The 16,699-nt window shown below is 41.4% G+C and overlaps 1 protein-coding gene across 4 annotated transcripts in view; it reads right to left on the reverse strand.

Annotated features, from left to right (window-relative positions):
• Positions 1–203: 203 nt before the first annotated feature.
• The window catches only part of magi2b (membrane associated guanylate kinase, WW and PDZ domain containing 2b), a 75,270-nt gene continuing 58,774 nt past the window's right edge, over positions 204–16,699 (reverse strand). Inside the window, exons 12-23 of one of the 4 annotated variants that reach the window (XM_032524725.1) lie at positions 12,686–12,717; positions 10,210–10,402; positions 10,001–10,092; positions 9,384–9,576; positions 7,897–8,136; positions 7,168–7,365; positions 6,571–6,669; positions 6,374–6,443; positions 5,502–5,721; positions 5,171–5,314; positions 4,450–4,588; positions 204–3,351 (exon numbers count right to left, since the gene is read on the reverse strand). In XM_032524725.1, the coding sequence (XP_032380616.1) occupies positions 2,657–3,351; positions 4,450–4,588; positions 5,171–5,314; positions 5,502–5,721; positions 6,374–6,443; positions 6,571–6,669; positions 7,168–7,365; positions 7,897–8,136; positions 9,384–9,576; positions 10,001–10,092; positions 10,210–10,402; positions 12,686–12,717 (2,315 nt within the window). In that variant the 3' untranslated portion in view covers positions 204–2,656. Of the gene's footprint in view, positions 3,352–4,449; positions 4,589–5,170; positions 5,315–5,501; positions 5,722–6,373; positions 6,691–7,167; positions 7,366–7,896; positions 8,137–9,383; positions 9,577–9,976; positions 10,093–10,209; positions 10,403–12,685; positions 12,718–16,699 lie in introns of those variants that run through there. The other 3 variants (XR_004333279.1, XR_004333278.1, XM_032524724.1) reach the window with 3 other exon arrangements.

A 16,699-nucleotide genomic window follows, 5' to 3' on the forward strand; every position in this document is an offset into this window, starting at 1 on the left:
TATTTCTTTGTTTGGTATATCAAATAATTGTAAAAAAAGCATCCAGTGTTCTGTGTTTAAACTTCTTGTTTTGTCCACTTATTCCTCCAAAAAGAATCAATTTAGAATTATATAAAACAGAAAGGAAGCACAATGCCTGAGAAACTGGAACCTGTGAAAGCCTCATCGTAGTAATTACTAGTAACACAATTTCTACAAATGAATATTTTACACCATGTCAAGAGTTTATTTGACAGTATTTTAGAATATCTTTCAGTAAACAAGTTTTTTGTTTTTTAGCAAAATGTAATATATCAGTACTGTCGCATTTCATAAAAATAGTTCACGTCTTTGAAACTACAGTATCAATGATACAGTAAACCATATTTGTAGGAATACAGCTGTACAAGGTGAATAATACACAATTAACACTACACAGTTATACTTGATCTCAATGGGGATTTATGAACGTGCCATCCTTCACAAGTTCCAATAAAGCAGTTTTTGTTTTTGTATACAAAATCACTCACAGCAGGCAGGGGTATGGCCTGGACGGAGACAGAGAGCTGGATGACATATTCTTTCACCTTTTTCTAAACTTTGACATTTGTACATAGAGTAAACACATTTCTACAGCCTAATGGCATGGTCTCATGCTCCTTGCTAACCAGTTTATCACATGAACACAGTTGGATTCAACTTTTCAGGTCATACTAGTATCCCAGTCTAAAGGTGCATTGTCTTGCAAAAAGCAGTTAACCAGTAAACCTATACAAGTTTACAAGTACAGCTCGGATGTGTCATCGTGCTGCATTCAGTCAAGTTGTCACAATGCATTGTGATTTTACTCATCCGGTCCTCCAGTCCTCAAAAAGCTCTGGTTATTTAATTTCTAATGAGAGCAAACATATTGTTGAGAGAAATAGATGATATCAAAATGGAGCAATGCAGGAGGATAGTGACTTCATCTCCGTTAGTTTAATAGCAGCATGCCTCCACTCTGCCAGTATCAAAACATTGTGATCAAACACGTTTCAATGCATTTGTGTTTACACATCATCTAAAGTCTTGGGTTTTGATTCCGCGAGCATTGGTTCAGCTTGCAACAATGCAAACTTAACTTGTTTTCTTTACAGAATAGACAAATAAAGCTGAAATGAGACTCTTCCGAAACAACAGAAACCACGGTCCACTGTGATAACCCTGTCTGGATAAATGTTCACAGCTCCACTTTCCCAGATGACTCTAAGAAGAGGATATAATGCTACAGGCTACAATGTATCCCCATTTAAGCGCTAGGGGACAAGGGCAATCATTGACATTGATAAGAGTGCATCAAGATGACTGTATATATACTGCTTGGTGTTAAGTCAGAAGAAAACAGGCTCCAGGCTGATTTGTGTGCATGGTCATTAACATCTGTTTTGCATCCAGTTCCCAAAACAAACAGCACTGCATTAGTTTGAGTAAGGCACTCCGCCCCACCTCATAACCATCGGCCTCCTCTTCCCCACACCGATGCCCCTCTCCCACAGTGATGTGGTACACTTAGCACAGTAAAAGGCATAGAAATGGAAAATATAGACTGGACAAAATTCTTTCGTTGAGCATTGAATGAATACAACACGCCTTATAATTCTGCACAATGACTGCATGGTTGACTTGTGATCAAGTTGTGTACAGAACAGGATTATGAGTTCTTACTAAGCCAACTGTTTTTTAGTCATTTAAAAGTTCAATTTGAGAAAAAAAGATTTTCTTTTTGTCTCACATGAGTACCAGCTCCACAGAGGATATCCTCTCTATGTTCTAACTCTAAAAGACATGTGAGTCCCTGTATAAAGACATGGTGGTTTATATCCACGCACATGACAGCTGCCTCCCTCAGCAGTCTGGGTTTGGTGACTTTCACAGTCTTTGATATGTAGTAATCGACGAGGCCATGGAAATAGTGATCCTAAAATTCTGTCCTGGTGGGTTTTTTCTCTTTTCTTTACAATGTATCTAACTACAACACTGCCTCAAAAACACAAGTATGTTTTTGAGATTACCAAATGTACATATTTTTCACATCCTTACATTTACAGTATATGATATATTGGTAGGCATGTGAGATCTAACATATGTCGGGTTAACCAGGCTGTCACTTGGACCAGTGCCATGTCCTCTAGGAGTGTCTGTGTCACTGCCTCCCTCCCCAGATCTTCCAACTGCACAGAGAAAATGGAGCAAAAGTAAATCTCTTGGATGTACATATGTCTCTGTCCTGCGAGGAATCTTGTTCCATCTGAGGTTACGTTGCACTAACCAATCTGAGCCAGATACGGTCGAGCAGTTAAAGGTACATGTCGCAAGAATAGCTCCACTCAGAATCTGACATTGTTGCTCCATCTGTAATCAGAACATTTTCTGTTGCATCTGAGGGGCTAAAATGCCTACATATTGTGTAGTCTCCATCAGTTTTATACTGTATGTTACAACATCTGTGAAAGTTCCTCTCTTTTTTAAGGTGGTGGGTGTAATAATTATCTCATAAGAACAAATGAGGCATAAAATATGATGGAGAAGAAAACAGGACACAAAGAGAGAAGGTGAGGGAGAGCTTTTCTCAGACTTGGATGGTGAACTGAATGAGGAGCCAGACAGTGTGATCCGTTTCAAACCAGCGAGATCCATTCTACCTGCTTACTGTGGAGGTCCAGGACCTCAGGGTGCCAGGCAGCTTGTCAGACCCAGGGACGTTCCAGGGCCCAGGGGAGGCTGCTACACTCCTCGTAGAAGGATCTTCCATGGTTTTAGAGGGGCAGCAGAGCCCACTGTGGCCACTGGCCCTCTCATCTTCTCTGGGGAACAAACCTCTGGACACCAGCCTCTCCTGGAGGCTGACATGTCCATCTCCACTGCAGAGAGAGGCTCCATTCAAATTCTCACTCACATATGGGTCCCAAGGCCAGACAGTGTTCATTGCCTGTGTGTGCAGGCCGTTTCTCTCACAGCAGGGGGAGCAAGTATCCCTCTGCCTCTCTCTTCTTTCAACGGACCTCCCCAGGACAGCTTTGGGAGGCAAAGCCCGAGGCTGTCTGTCGCCTGGTCCACAGTCCACCTCTCCGCACCCCTGAGGGGTTCCCTGCCCCCTGATGATGTACTTCTGATGGGTGGACCTGCCACCTGTAGCCCCTTTAATGGAGCTGTGGTCTGTCAGCAGTAGAGCTTTGTCTGCCATGCACGCTGTGGCCTCTAGAGGGAGCTGATGAGGGGAGTCTGGGGATGAGGCTGGATGGGATGAGAGTAATGGATTTGGGTACTGTTTGAGGGTCACTTCCTGCAGGGCAGAGTGGTCTGTAGAAAAGGAATCCCAGGGGCCGGCACAGTCTGTAAGGGAAGAAGGAAACATGCTCAGGTGGACAGAAATAAAAGCAGAAAGGCACAAAGCAGCATGCACATGCACACAGAGAGAACGGTGGAAAAACAGAGAGATAAAAAGATGTACAGTACATAATAACACATCCACATCATTATATATATATATATATATATATATATATATATATATACACACACACACACACACACACACACACACACACAGAGTACATACTGTATATAAGGCAAAGTTGCATGCAAATGTGTGTGAGCAGCACACACCTTGCCATGTGAGCCTCTACACCTAAAGGCTGGTGTGGGACAAGATTCATTCAGTGCTTGAAAAAAATTACCATCTTTGTAGTTTTGTGACAGACTGATCCTGAGCAGATTGATTTCACACAGTCTACTTCACAACCCTCTTCAGGATGATACAATTAAATCTGGAGGGTCACTTCAAACCATATTGCTCTCTTACTACAATACGCAGAAGCACCCACACACATACACACATAGATACACACAGAGCTTCTATTGTCCCATGCATAAACTCATATTCATGCATACAGGATTGCATGCTGAGAGCTACGCTGCACTCAGATTATTCAGTATGGAGAAAGAGACATGCAGTTTTTCACAAACCGTGTCTTTAGAGTGGCCCATTAGGAAGAAATAGGGGGAGCTTAGTGTGTCACCTTTCATGCACATGGAGAGGTTGGAAGGAACCATTCCTGAGGGAAGGCAAGTAAAAGCCTATACCAATCATTAGACTTAAAGCAGAGGGGTTACAACACACAAAGGCTTAAGATTAAGCTGTTATTCTACTATTTGATTGGAATAGTTTTTTATATCAGGACAAGTTTTTTTAGATGACAGTATGGAAGACTGCAGAGCAAGGAGTAATATGCAGAAAGATATTAATGCATGTTAAGTTCTTGAGTAAAACACAGCATTTGCAGGAAAAAGCCATTCTGGTTAAAAAACAGTAATGCTGGACCTCAGACGATGAATCTCTTGTATGAAAGTGAGAAAGAGATCAGGTCAGAGACTAAGGAGAGCGAGTGGAAAGAGTTAGACATTTAGAAACTTTGTGCCAGGAAAACCCACCATATTCTGGCACCTGTCCTGTGCCTCGCTTTAGCAGCAGCCTGACTCGCCTGCCTCCCGCCTTGATGAGTTCAATGGCGCGGGCGTGAGTCATGTCCCGAGTGCTGTCTCCGTTAATCTCAATGATTTGATCCCCTACCTGGAGGAGACACACAGAGGATGAGTCGATTTCTGCCAGCCTCTGGTTATCCATGGAAAGTTGACTTTTTTACACAACCACTGTTCCTGCTGGTGGGTAGTGCTATTAAGTGTGTTCTTCAAGTGCATCTCAACGGGAATTGTTAAGGGGGGAGCAGAGGGTCAGTGAGTTGACATGCACTTATAGTGACTCGCTTTACCCCTTTCCTAAACTATAAGCCATTCCTGTCCCATGACGAAGATGGGTCAGGATAGAAAGATAATAATAATAATAATAATTATAATAAAAAGCTATCATCTATCTATAATAATCAAGTTGCAGAAGAACAACAGCAGTGTTGTCTTTTTTTGAAAGGCAAAAAAATCTGTGCTGTCTTCAATTTTACACTGTCTTTAAAATCTGTGAAATAAATATATCCCACATTACACAAACAATGTAATATGGACGTCAAGATGGACAAACTGGCATTTCTTCTGCTTCTCAGTACACGTCTGTGTTCTACATTTCTTCATCATAACAACTGTTTTCACTGACAGCAATTCCAATCATAACACAATGAGCTTTTCAACTTTGTCATCTCACCCTCATCCTTCCATTACGTATAGCAGGACCATCTTCAGCAAGGCGCAACACAAATAAATCCATCTTGTACTCTCTGCCCCCGCGGATACTGAAGCCAAAACCCTTTGCGCTTTTCTCCAGCTCCACCGTGAAGTAATCATAGTCCTGCAGAAAAAACGTTACAACTTGCAAAAATCCCCCCAAAAATAACAGTGTACGACTATTAAGCTGAAAACAAAGAGTACCAACACTCGCTCCAAAGTGTGGTGGCATAACTGCATTCAAATGAATATGTATACTTAATGTTCAACACAGTGTTAACTTGAGCAAATGGTTCTTGATCTAGCTTTACCTGTGGTCTGAAGTCAGGAGGCAGCCCCAGAGGGAACTGTGCAGCTGCAGGATGCTGTCTGAAATCCATTAGACCAGGCGGGTGTCTGTAGTCCAGCGTCGGCGGCTGTCGATAATCCGTAACCGGTGGGTGGCGATAGTCTACTGGAGGTTGCCTGTAATCAGTGAATGGAGGATGGCGGAAGTCAGGTTTAACGTCCTGTCTGGCTTTTACCTCTGACCTGTGAGGAGAGAGAAAGCAACAAAATCAAAGGAGAAGTTTGTGCCCCACTGGAGAGAGCATTGATTTGAAGAAGCACAGCAAATAAGGAGATGTCTTACTGAAAAGACTACTGAGTGTGTGCAGCTAAGGAGACTAAAAGGGATTTAAATATCACTCTTTGTTTTAAAACTTTTATCAAGCTCCCACTTGTAAATTGGGCATACATCCACAGCTCTGGGAGCGCTGCTCTTGATCTGAGACTCACATGCACACACAGCCATCCATGCATGCACTCACGCTTTCATAGTTTTGATATGGAAGAGGGCCGGATTGCTGGGTTCCTGCATTATAGAAGAGATACCTTAAAGTAAATTATTCACTGACACTGTAAGAGCTAAGTGCTATTATGCAACATAGAAACCAGCCTGAGACTGAGAGACTGTCTGGGACAAAAGTTGCCTGCAGTCACAGGTTTTCTACTGAACTAACAGTACTGGCATGCAAGGACAGGATGGCACACTCATCTGTATACACAGTTTAGTATCTGTCGCCTTTCAAAAACTCTTCTTCTTTTTCTCCCAGTCACTCTTTGTTCTGTAACCAAGACACACTGTGCTTAAGGAATCTCACAAAACGTACAAACAAGAACATCCCTCTTAGCGCTGTCTTACCTGCCGTCATGGAGGTAGATCTGTGGAGGGGGGCCAGAGGGCTGGGTGACTGGGCTCTGCTGGGTTCCAGCTGGTGCATGCTGGGAGGCTGCTGGTGGCGAGAGGGCCAGTCACTGTTTGGCTTGTCTGAGGTGGTGTCTGGCCAGGCTGGGCAGGTATTTGACCTGTCTGAGTGGCTGTTTGGCCAGGCTGGGTACCTCCTTGGCCTGGCTGGGCTACAGGGCTGGGCTGGGTCTGGGGGCTGTGTTTCTGGGTCATGGGGCTCTGCTTCTCTGAGCCGGGGCCAGAATGGGAACCTGTGAAGGACAAGATTTCACCTGTTTGAAAAATGTCAAACTCAGATGACAAGGCTTTAGAACAAATTGACAAAGGAAACATGTTCAGGATGCACAAGCCTGCTGTAATGTTTGAAAATTTTCTATTTTATCTTTGAGGAAACTATTTATCAAAACTAATTATCTGCTGTACAAGCTATACAAGCCTTGTAGCCTTTAGCCTTGTTCTAATGCTCAGAATTAGATTAAGATTATGATTATATGTTAAAATTATGTTTAATCATCACCATAACCAAAAAGTTGGGGAACACAACTCCTCCTAATCTTGTGCTCTTTTCTGACTTACTATATGTGAAACTGTCTTTTTACTTCAGAAGACTGAAGCATTTTGTGTGTACGGATTTCCTTGGCCAAGTAAGATAAAATATATTCATATAAGACAAAGCAGACTGACTTCAGAGAGTTTTCTCCTATAAGGGGAAAACAGTAACAAAATGTGGTTTCATGTCACACACACACACAAACACTCACCCTCCTCTGGTATGATGTGCAGTGTGACTGTTAGCCCAGCATCTTTAATGAGCTTGACAATGTCTGCGTGCGGCATGCTGATGATGGACTGTCCATTCACAGCCAGGATCCGGTCGCCCACCTTCAGCTTCCCACATCGGTCCGCAGGGCTGCCCTCAATGATACGTCCTATTTTATGGGGCACAGCTGGAAACAGGCAATAACAAGGTGGTTGTCAATGGCAATTTTGAAAAAAGATGTCAAAACAGCACTGAAAGAACTCCATTTTGATATGGAGAGAAAAACATGTAGAATATTATTACAACCCGAGCATTACCTGTTATGAAACTGTTTTTGAACATTGCAGTCACTTTTACACATCACACTTATTCCTTATGAAGCAATGTCACCAAACAGAAATGACAATAACGTCTTAACAAGACAGCAGTGGTGGAAGCAGTATTAAGATCATTTACATTATAAGTAAAAGTCCTACATTAAAAATCTTACTTAAGTAAAAGTATCTAAGCATCATCAGGAAAATGTACTTAAAGCATTAAAAGTACTTTTATAAATATATATAGTTACAGTCCACCACTGCTTCTTATAAATACATTTAACACATTTTAAATGTTTTTAAAATCATTATAAAAAAAAAAAATCCTTAGTCATCAGTATTTACAAATCACTATTTGTGTTCAGTAACAATCTTTAGGGCTCAAGACAGAAACAACTTACTGATGACGGTGGCATTCTCCGGTCTGTTCAGGGAGCTAATGATGACGAAGCCGAAGCCCTCATTCTCCTTGCGGTGAATAACCACATCACTAGTTTGCAGAGCAGAACCCTCTGGAGGAGAGGTGGCAGCTGGGACGGCGACCGCTGCAGGGCCCGAAGCTGAGGCTGCATCGCTACGCGGGGAGCTGTGTTGTGTCGAAACAGAGCCGGGGCTGCGGCCATTCACAGGACACAGTTCACCTGGAGGAAAGGGAGCAAGATAGGAGATGGGATGACTCAAAGCAGCAGCTATTTTACTGTGAAACATGAGCAACTTACTCTCAGTGGCTATTTATTTTACATTTTTGTTGTAGCCATTGGAGAAATTTCAGTTCGGCAGAATGTATTACATGCAAGGGTGCACTTTTCTACTTCTCGCAGGGACATTGTGTCAAAGTCAAATTGAGCTTTTCCGTTTGTCATTTGACAGGTCTGACTCTTTTTTATGCATGACCTTGCAACTGCACTGCATTTAGAAAGACACAAAGCACAGAGCCTGCTGAAGTGCCTAAAACAAACAAGGATAGGAGTATTAAAATTGCCCCATACTATATGTATGAAAAATGGAAATCCCTCTCCCACTATATGTGTAGTTACATGTCATTAAATGCCTCCAAAAGCTAAAAGAAAGTAACATTTCTCAATATTCAGTAGTGAACACACTGGATGGTCACAGAACACCTCCTGCTTAATGTTGTTTTACATGTCAACCAGCAACAGTGAACACAACAGCTGTGCTCGAGAGAGTGTGTGCAAACGTATTTGGCAATTCTGTATCCACCACGCAGCATACACAGTAGATCACTCAAGTCTACTACACAGGTAAAACACAGTCTGTTTAAATTACAGCATCAGTGATTCACGTTAAATATAAGCCAGAGTATTTCTGCTCTTCTTGAACAAATCTGGTCGGTATTTTTTCTATGTTTGCACAATACCAAGCTAAAAGATTAGGCATTCACTCTTAGTTGCCTTCACTGTGTTGCTGTGAACCGACCAGGTCATCATTTTGTTGTTGGTCAAAACGCACACACGCTCTCGAGGGACAATTCTGTGCACCAGAGAGCACATTGTCTGTGGCACACAGAGTTAATATTGAAAATTCCGAAAAATACTTGGTGTTTCATTGTTTTTACAAAAGGTCCCTTATATATTTAAATGAGATTTAGACTGTGTGCCCTTGGATGGATGTATACATGATCTGCTACCACAGAAAGGACGCGTGGCAGAGAAGTACACACTGATCCTGCACAAAATTGTCATCATGTGTTTTCTGTCTAAGTTGTCTATTTATATTATATTTTATATACATACATACATACATACATACATATATATTCATATTTATTTTTCTTTATTTGATGCCAGTGAAATGTGCAGCACGTTCTCCAGTCTTGGTTAAGTGTGAAAAAAAATTAAAAATAACAAAAAAAGCTTGAAGTCCTCACCAGGCATTTGCACTCTCCTTCTCACAGTCAAGCTGACTTGACCGTTGCGAGCGGCTGCGTGCATTAAGTCTATTACGTATTTGTGCGGTTTCCCAGCCACCACATTTTTATCCACAGAAATGAGCTCATCCCCAGGTTGAAGCCGCCCATCGCGCTCAGCGGGAGTGTTCTCTATTATAGCGCCAATAACAATCTGTTAAAAAAAAATCAATATTAGCAATATAGATAAAGGTGAAGAAAATGAAACAGAGACAGTGGAATCACTCAGTAATTGCTTTCTCCAGGTTGGAAATTAGTTTTGGGTCATGGTAACATTTTTCCACCTTGAATATCTTCCTGCCTCATTCTTCTGTATCATAGTTTGCATGCTGTTTGACATGTGGACAAGTTAGCAAGGCGTGTCTTCAGTATGGGAGGTACTGAGCAGTTATGGCAGTGTGAGAAACCCAAGGAGCGCTTGTGTGTAAGTGTGTGTGGGGAGCAGATGTTGGTCAAATGTGTGTAACTGAGTTAGATGAGATTATGTGCGAGTGAGACGAGGTTGGTGTGTATGAAGTTAAATATATGTGTGGTCCAGCCCGTCCCATACGAGCCTTGTCACGGGCGTCCGGACTCACAGCCTGCACGGCCTCGTCTCCCCCCAGGATGCGGAAGCCAAACCCGGTCTTCTCCCTCAGCAGGTGCACCTCCACCTCTTCATACTCTGGACCTGAGACACAAATAAAGACATTAAAGGTTGACTTTTTAATTAATTTCAAATCACCATTTTATGTGTAATTTATAGCAATATATTGCTATCTCCGATGAACTAAGTTTCAGTACTCACGTCGGCTCTCATAGATAGCCCTAGACTTTTCGTACAGGTCATAGGGGTCAGGTTTGTTGAGATCAAAACCCTCGGTGGAGTCCGGCACAGATGTGCGGTGCTGTGGCTGGTTTGGGAAGGGCATGCCAGGTGGCAAAACTGGGCCGGATAGGTTTGCTTGGGGGCTGCCATGTGGGTCCCACTGGTCAGGCAACTACAAGGAAAACACCAACAACAGATATCACAGTTTTTCTCAATTGCTAAAACATAATTTCTGAAACCTTGCTCCATTTTATGAAAACATTAAACACAAATCCTCATCTTCAAAACCTCATGAAACGTTTACCTCAAAACTGTTTTACCTGTGTTCAAAATCAAACACGTGCTCTCAAATCCTAAAGAAAGTGATCAAAATGATGTACACTATCAAGCAGTCAGTAAACAATACACCAACAAATAAAAATACCCATTGTTCAAAACACATATAGTTTTCAGTACATTTTTTATCTCAAAACCAATTGCATATTTTTCCGTCATTGTCGTTGATGGACAAAAACATCATAGTAGTTCAAAATTGATCAGAAATCACTACTCTGCTTTGTTCTTTGCAATTTTTATGATCTTCCTCCTTCTTGTACCCCTATTCTTAAAGAACTGTACCCTGTATCTCACAAACTTGTCCTTTGTCTCTGTGATACTGCAACCAGTCAAAATCTCGTGAGCAGTCAGTACTGTAACAAATGGAAAGTGCAATGTTCAGGCCCATACAATTTGTTCATTGTCCAGTATACAGCCTACAATGCACTGTACTAAGTATACAATACTACTGTAAAAGGGACAAAAACCAAAGGAATAAACATGTGATCAATGTGCTCCTTCTCGTCTTTGGGCTGGGTCAGGCCATAGCACTTTGTCAACATCACAAGAAATATTTTCCCTTCTAAAGCAAACTGTCTGCTCTCTGAACTGGCTTATATTGGTTGTGTCACAACATCTGAAACAAGTGAAATACATTTTGAGTGGTTGTGTTTAATCAACGACACGTGTTCTCTATTTGTATTTGATTGTTGCCACTTGTGTTTACCAGTATGGATGACATGTGCATTAGAGTACAGAATGTGTTTTGAGAATGAGAATGTGTTCAGAGTTTTGCTTAAAAGTCAGTGAGATCTGCAAATTGTGTTTGATGAGAGGTCCCTTTAAATGAGGCAGCATAAAGCAAGTTTTTGGTGTTTTAGTGCAAAAAATAGAAGTTGGAGAACCACGTTTGTTTTTGGCACGTCAATCAGCTGCCAATCTGATGATTTTGTCAAAGAGGAAATAAAGTACTTCAAGTCTAACCCGACCAGAACAATTCTCAAAATATAAAAGATTTATTAAAAACTCTCCCACCAGTAAATGCTTAAAATACACACAAAAAAGTTTATTGTAGTTGGTAGTAAAGCAGGATCCATATTTCTTCAGTAATTCTGTATCTGTATCAGTGCGTTCATGTTGACAACAATATGATTTTCTAAAGAAGAATTTCTTCATTTGTTGTTGTCATGCATCAGTGATTTGCTCAGCTGTTTCAGAGCTAAGGCCAATGATGTGGCTGTCTGTTACCTCAATCTAGCTAATTTAAATAGCTTACGTGACTTTATTATGTGAACATTTAAGTTCATTCAGTATTTAAATTTATTTTCCGAGAACATTTTGCAGAGCCACTTTCGCTGCGCCCGGAAATTAGCACTGCCCAAGACGACTGTGATGGATTTAAAGAAATGCTAACAACTCAAAGTGTCTTTTTCTACCCCAGATATATCTGTGGTGTAGCCAGACCTTACGCCACAGTAAGGCTGCAGGCTGGAGATCTGGCAAAGCGAAACTCATGGTCGACAGTGCTGGCAACAGCCCACGTGTTACTGCACTATGTGGGCAGGAGTAAACAACAAAGCTTATCAAACTCTATAACAAATACTATACAGCACTGACCTGCAGTATGTATGTAAACACAAAATTTAAAAAAGCTTTGTGGTTTATGGTGATGAATTATCTCTATGAACGTTGTTTTCAAATACAAAAATTAATGACACAAGTTCAACCAACAAATTCAAGGCCTACTATATGCAGAAATGAAACTTAAACAATGATAGAGAATTTGTTGTCATGAAAGTGTGTGAACCTAAATAATACCATGAATGATTGAATGATTGTATAAGCAGCTGCAGTTTAAGCACAAATCTGAAGAGCATTTCCCCAGCTGGTGAGGTGTGAGATCTGATGTGATCAAACCAATAAGCAGGTCACGACAGGCTGGCTCATTTCACAATGAAGCAAAAAGCCAAACACCTCTGAGGCAACACAGTCCAATGACAAATCCTACACGCTTCAATCTTACCTCTCTGCTTCAACAAACAAATTTGGTTCAGAGACACATATTTTCTCCCTGTCTCTTTTTCTTTCAGTCAAAGCTACACACACAAAAGAAGAAACACATTTGTTTTAATTAATGTACCTGTTTGGGGCCCTTCCACGGAGAGATGTGGCCTGAGGAAGAAAGAGAAAACGCAGTTTACTGAGAGCAGACTTGGATAATCTGTTGGATTCTTACGAAACAAAAATACAGATAAAATACAATTACAACTATACAGACATAAAACAAACTATAATGGAATCTATGTGCAAAGGTTTTTTTAATGAGGTATTTAAAACACATGTTAAAACATCTTCCCTTAAAGTGCTTATTTTATGCTCATTTTCAGGTTTATAACTGTATTTAGAAGTTATGTCAGAATTACTATACATACAAAAAACACCACATTTTTGTTGTACTGTGCTATGCTGCAGCTTCTCTTTTCACCCTGTGTGTTGAGCTTTCCGTTTTAGCTACTGAGAGGCATCTCACTTCTATTCCATCTTTGTTGGGAGTCGCACATGCGCAGTGCCAAGGTCGGCACTAAAAGCCAGTCAGAAGCAGAGTCTGAGGTTGTGCCATGCTAGCAGCTAGCAACTAGGCAAGCATTATAACGGGTGTTTTACAAAGTGACGGACATTTGTCATGGAAGTAAAGGCTGGACAAAAACAGAGTTGTTTGGAGCAATTTGTGAACAGTGTTTTCTGTTGGCGATAGTAAGTTCCTTTGGGGGTGATTCTGGGCTTTTTCACTTTGTAAAGCTATTAAAGGCACAACAAAGATACATAACACAATAAAGGAAAGGGAAAAAGCCAAAAAGCACAATATGAGCACTTTAACATGTGAAGAAAACATCTCAGTTCGCTACTGTCATATTCCTCTGTTTTGACTTTGTTTGTATAACTCTCCCTAAACGGGTTTGGTTGTTGCATTTGTTTTCAACATAATTACATCATTGGCTGCCGGCAAAAGCACAGACCCCCTTCCCCCAGCACGCACGCACACACACACGCACACACACGCACACACACGCACGCACACACGCACACACTCCTCTGCAAGTCATATTTTATCTGCATGTAGGAAGCAATGAGCCCTCTACATCACAACAACAATTTCATCACCACCACTCCCCTGTGACTCAACTGAATCATACAACACATGCTGAGACCCAAATATATAGTACATTTACACATGGGGGGGATTACATGCAATGGCTGCTTTGTATAAACATGCAGTTTGAATCTTAACACATGTGGATAGAAGCACATAGATACACTCTGTGTCTCAAACAATGCTAGACTCCTGCATCCCTGATGTATCCTTTAACAGGCCTGGGAAACTGAAAAACTTTAGAGAACCCTGTTATATTTAATATTTATTCCATTAATGAGATTTCCTGAGAAATGTCAGAGACCACCGGATAAAATATATTTACTGAATTACTCTGCAAATACATCCTCATGCTTTTTAGATTCATCAGATGATGGCAAGAGCACTCAGCAGCAGAATGGCAGGACTTTCCATGAAAATCAGCCAATGATGGGTCATTTGACGGAAACTAAATACAATAGATCACTGCCAGTCCATGTGAAGACATAAAATGAAAATTAATTAATTTTGGTCATTCTTTACACTTTTATCTTTTATTTTCCAACATTTTCCAACCCTGGCCCTCCTCCATTTGTCCCCAGTAAAGCATATTTTCTACGTGGAAATCTTTCCCATTTTAAAAATAAATGTCCCTGTTAAGTCTTTGAGCGTGTAGAAAGACACAAGAATATGATTAATAGGAGAAAAAAGGTCCTCCCTGTACATGCACACAAGAACATGAATGGAGGTTTGAGAAGAACTGTTCGTGGTGCTGAAATGATTTTTGCACGGTAGTAGCAACAGAGGGACAGGCTCTGCGGGAGGTTGGGGCTAATAATCACGTTCTGCAGGGAATGCGGGCCTTCAGGGAAGCCCTTCAGGAATTCTAATAACTCATTCTCAGGAAACCTTCCTTTATGACCCACTGTGGGACATGAGTACGAGCAACAAAGCAATTGTCCACTCATATTAAAGAGGAGCATCATCTTCACTGAGGCATTTAAGCTTAATTTAAATGCTCTGCATTTATGCCAGAAGTGTGGCAGACTTGTATGAATGCTGATGAATTACAAATGAATTAGGTAGAGAGGCTTCACGCTGCCTCTCTCTGGAGTCAGTGGTCAGACAGTCTGCCAGGCCAGCCTCACAGACTAGCCTGCTGAGTTCTGGATGGCATTCAGATCAGCCTGATTGGCTTTTGCAGCCTGACACCTTTTTTCCCCCACAGCCATGATCTGCATTCTCATTCGTGCTGCAAAATGTCTCTAGTCTGTGGTTGGCTCCGCTTCAAACTGCGATGTCAGGGGATGGAGCTGTGAACACGACCAGAGCTAAGTGGAACTCTGGCAGAGTGCCCACGCTACAGCAGTCAGACACAGAGACAAACACAAACACACTCACACATGCAGTGGACGTCTAACACCCTGTGTGTTACACACAAAGCACTGATGCTCTCAGTCTCACATCTGAATTGTGCAAGCTAAATTCCATTGATGTTCTGCACAGAAACCCTATGTCTGGGAACATATTGCTTAAGTATTCTTGACACTTTGCACATCAGAGTCATTGTAAAGGACCTTGTCCTCTCTTTCACCCTGCAGCAAGGAGAGCAACACACAGAGAGACAGAGAGGTTCCTGGTGTGTCAGGCTGATAGTCCCTGTGGGGCCGTTGTCTTGAGTTGTTTGATAGAAACTGGTGAGGTTGGAAGATATGGCATCTTTGGGGGAAGGGATCTAAATTGGCACATTCAGCATAGCATTTAAGGATTTCTGGTGCAAGCTGTGTGCATGTGTGTACATGTGATTACAGATATGTCTATGTTCATGTGATGATGCGTTAATCTGTGTGGGGAAATTTCAACATCTTTTTTAAATGGCGTATGTGCCAGCAAAACATGAGTGTATGTCTTTGCAAAAGTTAACCACCAGGTGGCATATGGTGGCTCTGCATGGTCATAAGATGCTTGACTGCTAAGCACCATATTTGATCTCAGCTGCTCATGTACACATCTGTGCATGCTGACGTGCAGTCACATACACAGTTACTGTTTTTTTATTCCTGATTAAGACACATGAGTCATTTGTGCACAGCACAGACTTAGAAGTTATTGGCTTCCACGTAACTCACTGAGTATAATTAATTGAACAACAAACAGTACACAATCAATTCCCTAGGATGAGGCAACAGTTCATCAATACTATGTACCTGAATACTGGCGACAACAGGACTGGTGAAAATCAGCAAACCCACGGCAGCAGCTTACATCAGATCAGATCTGATGTATCAGGATCAGTGAGTGCTAATGTCTTTGATTGCTTTTCTGGTCTGCAATAGTAATTACTGTCACACTTCAATAAATTAAACCTGAGATACATATGAGACTGATTGTTTTCATCCCTAATTAGATAAAATCCATGAAAAAGGATCATTGCAAAAGAGAATGCATCAATAATTCCTCTTTATTGTTCTGTTCTCATCTCAGAAACAATGCAAATTAACTGTATACTCCTGGCAATTTGTCTCTGGACAAACTATAGACATTAATGACTAAAAGACCATTAAAATTTGAAGGGCAAAGCTGCTGGGTGGCACATTAAAAGCAAACGGTGAACTTATGATCTTTGAATCTTCTTTTTTCTTCTTTTTTTGACTCGCCTAGCTTTCCCCCAGACTGTTGAACAGTGCAGTTTGATAATCATTGTGGGGTTGAGTGTGTGTTTTCGTCACATTGCCAAGGGCTCAGTGGTACAGGCAGCCACGAGTAATTATCAAGTCCAATTTTGACCCTGTGACCAGAACACATTTTAGAGAATCAGTACAAGAGCACATGTCAAATAAATAAAGCTTTCACTGTGCAATTTAATTTCCTCACAGGTGGCCAATCTTTTAGAAAATAGCATAAGAGAGAAAATGACCACACTCCATGCTGCCCTGCTACACAATAACTGCACTTGAAACTTGACATAATGAAATGAAATCCTCTTTCATTCCTCTTTTCTTTTGGGGCATTTTAGGCCTTTAT

Source organism: Etheostoma spectabile, chromosome 8 (genome assembly GCF_008692095.1).
Source record: "Etheostoma spectabile isolate EspeVRDwgs_2016 chromosome 8, UIUC_Espe_1.0, whole genome shotgun sequence".
In the NCBI taxonomy this organism is placed as follows: Eukaryota; Metazoa; Chordata; class Actinopteri; order Perciformes; family Percidae; genus Etheostoma; species Etheostoma spectabile.